This window comes from Carlito syrichta, unplaced genomic scaffold (assembly GCF_000164805.1).
Source record: "Carlito syrichta isolate Samal-C Ts95f unplaced genomic scaffold, Tarsius_syrichta-2.0.1 Scaffold306677, whole genome shotgun sequence".
NCBI classification, from domain to species: Eukaryota; Metazoa; Chordata; class Mammalia; order Primates; family Tarsiidae; genus Carlito; species Carlito syrichta.
This window is the reverse complement of record NW_007250773.1, coordinates 26,334-36,640: the sequence shown is the minus strand read 5'-3', so window position 1 is coordinate 36,640 and position 10,307 is coordinate 26,334. Positions and strand designations below refer to the sequence as shown.

General features: G+C 35.9%; 1 protein-coding gene across 1 annotated transcript; it reads right to left on the bottom strand.

Annotated features, from left to right (window-relative positions):
* Positions 1-7,369: 7,369 nt before the first annotated feature.
* Positions 7,370-8,524, bottom strand: CABS1 (calcium binding protein, spermatid associated 1). The gene has a single exon (XM_008063205.1). The coding sequence runs from the start codon at positions 8,522-8,524 to the stop codon at positions 7,370-7,372; it is 1,155 nt and encodes a 384-aa protein (XP_008061396.1).
* Positions 8,525-10,307: the final 1,783 nt, after the last annotated feature.

Below are 10,307 nucleotides of genomic sequence, written 5' to 3'. Positions count from 1 at the left end.
TTGTTAAAGTGACATACTTTATTTATGAGAGTTAATTTTTAGAGATTATAAAATCAGCTTAACTTAAACATTAGTGGGTTGTGAACATTGCATTCTTTTCTCACCCTTTCTTGACACAAAGTTGAGAAAGAGGCAATGAATGGACTATTTTGACACCCTTTACCAAATGCCTTTTACTAGATTCAGAATAATTAATTATTGCAGAAGATTTTTGTACATCAATAATCATCTTGCTTAGAAGAAATGTTCCTGTTAGTGAACAATACAAAATGTGAGTATTGTGGTAGTCTGACATTTGCTTTGATGTTGGTAAGCTTTACTTTCAAGGAAGATGTTGTTCATCACCAGAAAGATAGAAAAAACATCACCTGGAAGGCCTGCTGGTGGATAATCAGATTTGCAATGCTTTTCTTTTATTAGATGTTAATAATGGTATATCCGCTTGGCATTAATTCACATTGTGATAAATTTACACAGAAGACCTCTGAACTTTTTTTTTCTAAAGGTGAATTGGAGGGCACTAGACACAATGTCTCTTTGGCTTTTGGCTTATCAATTTATTCATGTCTTCCAAAAAATTCTTTGAGGTAACTAATAATAAATGAGAACAACCTAAAATCTAAGTCAAGATGTGAATCTAGATCCTTGTGCTTTTACATAGATCATAATTTTGTATATGAAGAAACTGAGACTTGAGAAAATCAGTAACTTGCTTATAGTTTTAAGAACTAGTATTTGTCTATCTCCATAGCTTTTTGTTTCCCCTGTACCAAGATATTCTAGATTATGTTTAACTTCTGTTGTGAGAATTTCTGGTTATTGTAGCAAATAAGCCACAGACAGATTCTTAGGCATTTTTATGTCTCTATCCACTGGTAGATTTTCTGAGATGAATTTACATGAAATATAATGCTTTCGACCAAGTAAATTTAGGTAAATTTTCTTTCTTTTTCTGACTTTGCTTCAAATGATTCTAGTCTGAAATTCTGAAGACTTAAGAAAATGTGAGGATTCCAACTCACAGGATACTTGCTCTTGATAAAAGAGGGGCAGCCCCCCCACAAAGGATTCATCATTATTCAATTAAAATATTCACTGTCTGAAATTACCACTATTAGTTATTTAGTTGGTGTGCTGTTTGAAGGCTACTGTTAAATTATACATATTATATATGAAAAAAATAAGGGCAGCCAACTTGGCTAGGAACACCTACCTGTCAGGGCTGGTCTGAGCTTTCAGATTTCTGTGTAAAATGCTTATAGGAAAGAGTTTGTGAAATTAAGCCTGTGTTTGTTTTTTTTTTAAAATTATGGTTCTAGTTAATAGTGTAATTGGAATACCCTACTAAGTACTGGGATATATTAGTAATTATTCTTATTGATTCTTGCTCTTCTTTTGTTTGTTATCTCTTTCTTACATGAGTGCCATAGTTTGTTTTATTTCCACTTCTTGCTTCCTCTGCCACCCACTATCCAAATTGCACTTTTTCATTAAAATAATCTTTCTAAAACACAATTAGCATATTAATCCTCTACTTAAAACTTTTGATGCTTCCCTTGTTTATATCTTCATTTCCTAAATGTTACACAGAGCATTTGTCAGAGTTGTTTATGGGCGCTCCATTAACAACAGAGTTCCATGATACTTCTTATGTATATTCTCTTTTAAAGACTCCAGGAAGTTCATGCCAATATTTTAACAATGCAATTTATCCTGAAACTCTAATTCTATGTCCTCCCCTCCAAAAAAATATGCTGAAGTCCTAACTCCCAGAACCTATAAATGTGAGCCCATATTTGGAAATTGAGTCTTTTCAGATGTAAGTTAAGATAAGGTCATACTGAGTAAAGGTAGGCCTAATCCAATGACTGGTGTCCTTTTAAATAGAGAGATATTTGGATACAGAGTCACAAACAGAACATCATGTTACAATGGAGGCATAGTTTCAAATAATAAGCTTACAAGAACTGCCAGTAACCATCAGAAGCTAGGAAGAAAGGCAAGAAAATATCATCCCCTAGAATCTTCAGAGAGAGAAAGACCTTGCTTATATCTTGATTTCACATTTCTAGCCCCTAGAACTGAGAAAATACGTTTCTGTTGTTTTAAGCTACCCAGTTTGCTGTATTTGTTACAGCAGTCTGAGAAAAGTAATACAACGTGCAATTTTAAAAATTATGGCTGTTACATAGAGCAAGGAATAGTGTAACTCTGAGAAGTATGATGGTAGAATACAGGGATGTGTGTGGATTTAGGGTTCAGGGAATGTATAACAGAGGAAGTGACATTTAGGTGAGTTTTACAGAGGAAGTGACATTTAGGGTGATTTCAAGAGTGTCACAGGGAAAACATAGCTTGTCCAATGATCCTTACACAAGACATAGCTTGATGCTCCAATGAAGATCAAGAGGAGGGCTTTTTAGTTGGAATTTAAGAACAAAAAGTAACAGTAAAATAAAATGAGGTTGCATAGACAAACTGGAGCCTGGTTGTGGGGGCCCTGACAAATATTAGGAAGATTTTAGATTTTATCTAAAGTTGGTGGAAAGTCACTATTGAATTTTATGCCTGGAGGTGGAACTGATATGATCAATTTGTGTAATAAATGTCACCCTTGTTTGATAGAGCTGTGGATCCTAAGTGACAATGGGAATGGAGGCAAATAGATTTCTATATTTGGTATCCTAAGGTAAAAATTTTGTATGTTAGGTGTGGGGAATGAGAGAGAAGAGTGAAGGATGGGTTCCTGGTTTCCAGCTTGGACAACTATGCAGATAATGCCTTAGTGAGATGTAGAGTACTAGAAGAGGAGAAGTTTGAGGGAAAGAGAATGCCAGTTTCAACTTATGCTTGGGGTATATGTGAAAAATCCGAAAGAGCACACTAGTAATGTTGCAAAGAAAATAAAGAACACAGACTCAAAATTTAATTCACGTATTTTTTGTTTACTCTTAAACTGCAGTAGATAGAATAGGAGGAAGCATACATACTATAAACATACTGACCTAATTCCCCACTCCTCTTGGTACCTTGAAGTTACAGATGTTCTTTAATGCATCCTCATGTAGCGCTAATAATGTTCTTTCTTTGTGGTCAGGAGTCTTTTCCTCTTAAAACTGGCTTGCCTCCCTCCCTTCCTCTCTCCCTGTCTCCTTCCCTCTCTCCCTCGCTCAGTCTCACATTGTGGTCAGGAATTCCCTATGACACAGAGAGGAGTAGGGGTAACTTTGGGGAAAAGATACTGCAGGGATTGTGTACAGGGGTTACACTGGGACAGAGGGAAATTTGGACAAAGATATCTATGTCGGAGGAAACTATGGGCAGGATTATCTTGCGACCTAGGAGTATCTTTTATCGAATAAATACAATAAAATATTATAGCTTGTGTGATTGAGAATGTTAAATGGGGCACACGATAGGTAATCATACCTAGGGGTGGTTAGAGAATATAGCACTTGAGGTGAATATGGAAGAAGATTAAGTATGTACCATAGGAGTCTGTGAGGGATTCCAGTGAAGGAAGCATGAAAAGGACACAGGGACTTGAAATAGCTTGAATCGTAGTTATTAAGATGCTTTGGTTTCAAGCAACAGAAAACCCAGTCCAACTTGTTTAACTAGAATAAAAAATGTGTTGTCTCAGGTAAATAAGACCAATTAGGCTTGTTACACGATGTAACTAGGATCACATTCTTTATTGTTTGTATTTCTATTTCTTAGCTCTAATTTCCTCAGTGTTGGCTTCATTCTCTCTCTCTTTTTAAACCTGTTTATAGCACATTTATTTTCATTCTTCCACTTTTGAGTAAGACACAATGACTTCAAAACATACATAGAACACCTTTGGTTTCTCCAGTTTTTTTCTTCACCCAAGTTCTAATTGTTAGCTTGTCACTGGGCATGGGTGAAGACTATGCATCAACTCTGGGCATCCTGCTGGCGGGGGGAGAGGGTGGATTTCTCATGAATAGCTTGGTGTTTTCATGGTAGTGCGCGGGTTCTCTAGCTGACAAGATTGGATTTGTTCTCACAGGAATAGATTAGTTCAGTTTTCTTTTTTTTTTTTTTCCATTTTTTCTTCTTTTTTTCATATTTTATTTTAAAGATGTGGGTACAATTCATGATTAGTTATACAAGTGGACATCATACAGGTAAAGTTTGGGCCTCCCTTCGGTCCCCACTTTGCCTGGTTTGAGATCAGGTACCCTTATTGATGTTGTGTGCACCACCTTCTCCCCTGCTTCTTTGTGATTCCAAGGTGGTTCCAGGAACTCCTGGCCCTAAATGTTTTCAAACTGAAGTTTCTTTCAGAAACTTATTTCCCAGAATCCCTCCAAAACAACTCCTTATCCTTTTATTTATTTATTTGTTTGCTCTGATTGGTTTTTATGTGCTTGTTCCTGAATGACTGTGGCAAGGAGGGTAGACACAATGAAGGGGGAGTAGAAAACTTTAGAGAGGAGAGTACTGCTGAGGGCCATAATTAACGGATAGTGTGAAAGGCTGAAGGTGAGATGACCAGTTACAAGACTGTAATTAGGCTTGAACAAGGGAGTGGCAATGGAAAGGAAGAAAAGGGGAGGGTTATGATGAGATGGGGTGATTCATTGTTAAACAATTCACACAAGGTACTTTGAACTTGGGTTTTGGAGCCACACAGACCTGGGGGAGCTGAGCTTTGTCATTTCCTAGCTTGGTTATCTTGGGCCAGTGACCTTTCTTGGTTTCACTTCGGTTATGTGTCAGATGTGACTATCCCAAATGTCCACACTCTGTGGACATCCTCTCCTTTCTAGGGTCATCACTATTTAGAATATTTGTGAATTAGACTCTGTCTCATATCCATTCTTTAATTATACATCTTAACTGGTTTTTTTTTTTTTGGCTCACCTACTCCTTTATTTTCTCAAGAATTGTATATTCAAGGCTTTGCATCTTATAGCAATGAAATCAAATTTCAGGACAAGGAGATACTTTACTTTGAAGTGGCACAATTTAAAGTTGGTAGTTAGGCACCTCATCAGAAAAATCTGATGTTCACTGGCTACTAGAATCTCACTGGCCACTCTTCTTCCTGGACTCTAGCCAGTTGCCCGTATGCTCTGTTCTCCCTATCTTTGCCAAGCCTTAACTCCAAATTCCCAAAACCTTCTGTTGGAGGTTTAAATTGTTTTACCATTCCAGTCCAGTCTATGTTTCAAGGTCTCATCTCCACCCACAGGGGACTATCAAGCTGTTTTTCTAAACAGAGTCCCTGAAAGGAAGCATTGTTAGAGTTTATAAAATAATGATGCTTTTCAGCTTGTGAGCACTCTCAGTACTAATATTGTTTTGGGGATAAAATGATTAAAACCTTTCAGAGCTTCCAAATGGAGAAGAACCAGGATGTTTTACATTCATTTTGTCTCCTGCCTATTTTTTCAACTTCATATAGCATCATTTGCCAGCCGATAACATCTGTTAATTTCCTTGAAAAACTTGAGTTATTTCTGTCCTCAGGAATTTGGTGTATATTGTTTCCCTAACTCTCCACATTTTTCATTATTTTAGCTTAAATCTCAATTCCTCAGAGACAGTTGCTTGGCCTTAAGTTTGTGTGAAATTTGCAATTATAATCTCTTGTTATTTTTCATTGTAATACCCATCTCAATCTGTATATGTCAGCATTTCTTCCTATGTGATTATTTGTTTAAAATTTATCTTTCTTGGTAATTTCCATGAAAACAAGGACAGTGTCATTTAATTCACTATGGTATCCCAAGAGACTTCCATGGTGCTTGCAATACAGTAGATGTACAATAAAAGTTTTGCTAATAAGCTACTTAGTGTCTGACACATTGGAAACGCTCAAGTACTAACCAATCTTTTTATTGGGTATAGGAAGTAAGGAAGAGTGACAGATCTAAGTTGGCTTCCAAGTTTTTGGGCTGATGGTGTTGACAAAAATTAATCCTCTCCATGTACAATTTACAAGTATCTGATTATTATATACCTAGATAGATTTCTCAGCTCTGTTTGGATAGACATACTGGTATGTTTTTTTCTAAGTTTTCATATGGCTTTATTTTTTACATTGAAGTCTTTAATCTATGTAGCATGGATTTAAAGTATGATTTTAAACATAATTTAAAAATTTTCTTATTACTCTAACTTAAATTTTTTCCCCCAATAATTGATTGTTCAAGCAAGATTATATTCCATGGTTTTACAGTTCACTTTACTATATACTAAACTTTTGTGCTATAATATGTTTCTGGGTTTTAGCACACCACCATAATTAGTCTAGTTTATAGCTTATCTGATGGTGCAAATTTATACACAATCCCTCACAACAAAATGTTTACTCTTTACTCAGTGTTTTGGCTTTGTTTTTGTTCTTTTTAATTCTACTTTTGGTGATTAAAGGTATGTAATTCTTTAAAGAAAGAATGGATTTTCATTTTACTCTATCTCTTCTAATTTGAGAATTCTATACTAGAATATTAAACATACATACACACAGTAAGTCAGTTGCTTGTCAGAAAGATTTATTAAACAAAAATCAGCAAAGTGAAAACAGACCCCTTTAAAAAGTCTGTGTCAGGAAAGAATGAAGATACATGTCCTTGAATTGCTAACAAAGATCATAAAAGTGTGACATTCATTGTTTAAGACCTGGAAAAAAATGGACAAACATTCAGAAAACAAATCTAACAACTAGAAATCAAATTCACTGATACATTTATACAATATTTGTCTGAAAAAGTACATATTTGTAAAATATCATTTTGCTTTATTTTGCTCAAACATGTGACAAGAACCATATTTCTATGTCTTACATGTGTGTGCTAAACTATGAATTGTCTAAATTTCTACATGAGTTAAATTTTTTTAATAGAAGAGAATTATTGGTAGAATGCTAATGAAAAAAATTGTTGAGAATAAGTACCTTAGAAGATCTTTTAACACTACAATAATTTTTTGAGATGTTGATTCTCTTCATATTCTTAATTCTCACTAAAATGTAATATTGAAGATTAACTAAAATATACATCTTTAATGTAAGTGAGCTTATTCATTGCTCTCTCATGCTTATGCAGTCTAGGATAGAACATTTTACATTATTTGTTTGATAACTCAAAATTTGTGATACCCAGGAAACATATACTGCTTTTGTAAAGTTCCTATAATTATACTCTGCTGCATGACCTCTAATCCTAAGCATCTGCATTTTCTAAGCCTTTTCTAATCTGCATTGTCTAATACTTGCCTTAAATTGCCTACATTCTTTTGTTTTCTAAGATTTTTGCTTAACGGACAAACTTCTTAGATGTTTCGACTAGCTGTCTAGGCTGGAGCACAATTCTACGTGGTATCTCTTTTGTTGTTTTCAAATCATGAACTCATCTGGTTCTTCTTTCAGGAGCTTAAAGACACCCGTTTCCGCTGTAGATGTGTCTTCCATGTAGTTTGGGGTATCTAAGATAGAGGTAATTTCAGAAAATGGTTCGATAATCTTAGTTACAGTGTCTGCTTTATCCATCTCAGACAAATCTTCTGTTGTCTTAGTAGACGATTCTCCCATGAGGTTTGCAGCTGCTGATGCAGGGGCAATGAAGTCATATCTTGATTCGACCGCAGTAAGCAAAACAGAATGGGTTTCTGCTTCATTGGCGGTATCTCTCTCCATCCAAACACTGGCCCCTTCAGTTGCAGGCTCTTCATCAGTTAATGGAATATCCTCTGAGTTATCTTTGTCTTTCTCCCCAGAGATAGTGAGTTCAAATACAGTGATGAACTTTTCCTCGTCAGAGTCTGTTAATTTAGTCACAGCACTGGGGTCATCCTCTGAAGCAATTAGGCCAATTTCAGTTATTTCCTTGTCTACAAGGGCAGTTATATCTGGAATAGTGGCAAAATTGTTTTCATTAATAGGAAAGATTTTAGCCTTAGGAATAAAGGAATCAGTGATCTGGATAGGCTCATCAGTGGGGACATTGGATTTGACAGAGGAATTATAGTTAACATCAGCTTCACCTTCTTCAATTGGAAAGGCAGGAGTATCAGCACCACTGGCAGTGCAGTCCTTTCGTGGGCCAGATACTTCAGAAGTTATTGCGATCTCTTTATCCCTTGTGTCAATGGTAGCCAAGAGGATATCTTCTTTTGCTATGTCAGTGGAAAAATCTATCAAAGAAACAGTAGCAACTGGTGATGAATTATTTCTGATTTTCACTGGAATAAAATTTTCAGTAATAGAGTCATTTGCCATGGAGTTTGTAGTGCCAGTCAGAGTGGTAATTTCTTTTCCAAAATCATTTTCTGACTTGAGTTTTTCCTTTGTAGGTGTAAGTTTGTTGCCTGAAAAATCACCTTCTAGCGTATACTCATTTACTGAAGTAATGTGATCTCCTTCTGAAGTAATTGTTGTTTCTGACCTTGGAATAGTGCTGTCAGCCCCAAAGAAAATGGTTGCTTCAGTTGGCGTCTTATTGCTTTCTGTTGGAGGAGGAGAATAAATTTTAGGTAAACCATCTTCAGCCATGGGGTGGAGTGGCACTTTACACTCTCACAGGTCTTTCTCCTGGGCTCAATGGTATCCCAAGGCAGGGGAGAGGCGTTGTCATAGTATTAAAAGCATAGGTCATCATGGTGATTGTTGCATCAAACGCAGGGCTCTCCTTGGAGATGGTTCCTCTGCTGTGATTGGTCATCTAATTTTAAGAGTATTGATATTAGATGAAAAGACAATGGAGTCCACTCATTATAAAATCAAACTCACAGCCAAACATTTCAGTTTGCAGGGACCTTAGGATTTACCATATTGCTATTTATAAGAATCATGCCTTCTGATATGGAGATAGTGTCACTTGAAACAGACATCAGAGTCTGCCAGGTACGCTCTGAGTTTGGTATTTGTAGGGGAAACTCTGAAAGCCACAATATTGTCAGCATCAGTTCAAAGTCTCCTATCTTCCAGGTGAGTGTCTTTTATAGGTGAAGCCATCTTCTCTTGAGATTCATAATATTTAAATGTCTAAGAGAAATTAATAATGTTTTTTGGCAGTGACTGTAACTGCAGAAGGTAATTGGATAGCAGGAACTTCAGTTCTCTCCTTCAGAAAGGGAAGTCTCACTTTCTGAGTGGAGATAATATTAATAGCAAACAGTTACTGGTTTTTTAGGGTTTTTGCTATTTTTTATTTCATTGCAATTCTTACCTTTTCTTGAATTAACTTGAGTAACAGCGAGAGTGTCAAGTTTTGTAGGATAAATTATTTTTGGAATTTTTTCTGCAGAGTGGTATTTTAACTTCAAAAGACATTTCTGGCAAGGAGTTGGTGTCGTGTGTCAAAATTCACCTAGAAACAATAATCAAGGTGTGGACTAACTGCATAAATTTTAAGAATTACATGCTCAATTTTTTATAATGATGTTAATTAGATCAAACATCATCATCGTGTTATCAATCTTAAGGTTTATCTAATTAGATAAAAGGAGATTATAGTCTACTGCTAATTCTTTAGGATCAGCCCTCTTCTGGTGTTGTTAGAAGAAATTGAATTTTCAGACTCGTACATAATTAAATCTGAGAAAAGACAGCAGCATCAGGCAGAGTAGTGGGGTCCATGTCAAGGACAAATGCTTATTCTTTATTAAATATGAACTCAACCACACTTTTCAGCTTTCTCTGTTAGGTGATTGACTTGGTGTAGATACATCATCATTATCTGTAGAATATGAGCATAGATTTCAATATAGACATTTTTCATCTTAAAGACATGGGGAGCTTCTCCAGAAATGTTTTGCTTCAAGAGAATGTTCCTGTTAAAGTTTCTAGTGTGTTTATAGATAGAGGGAGTGCTGTCAGCAGCAGGGACAGGGAAGGAAATCCTAGATTAGTAGTAGGCACAGGTTGTTTCTTAATAGAAATACCCTCAGTTCCCTGGGCAGTAAAGAAAATCACAGAATAAAGTCATTTTCTGACTTGACTTCCTTAGTAAGAGGAATTTTTGACCCCTATTTTTTTCCTGTTATTAAGGTCTGATGCACGATTCAACTGCCTACTCATGGCCAATGAGATAAGAGAAGCAGAAAACTGGGAAAAAAGTTTTATTTTGAAATCAGACTTCAAGGAGGTAGGATATTTACTGGGGCCTGCACAAAGCAGCACAAACTCATTTCAGTATTTATAGTAAAACAGGCATTGTCTTATCTATTTTAACTACTGAATAAAAGCAATTACATGTCCTATGACCATTATTTAGTATCTTTTCTAATCAAAGTTTAGACCCCAGGCAGTTGCTGACATAAGCGACTATTTAGAT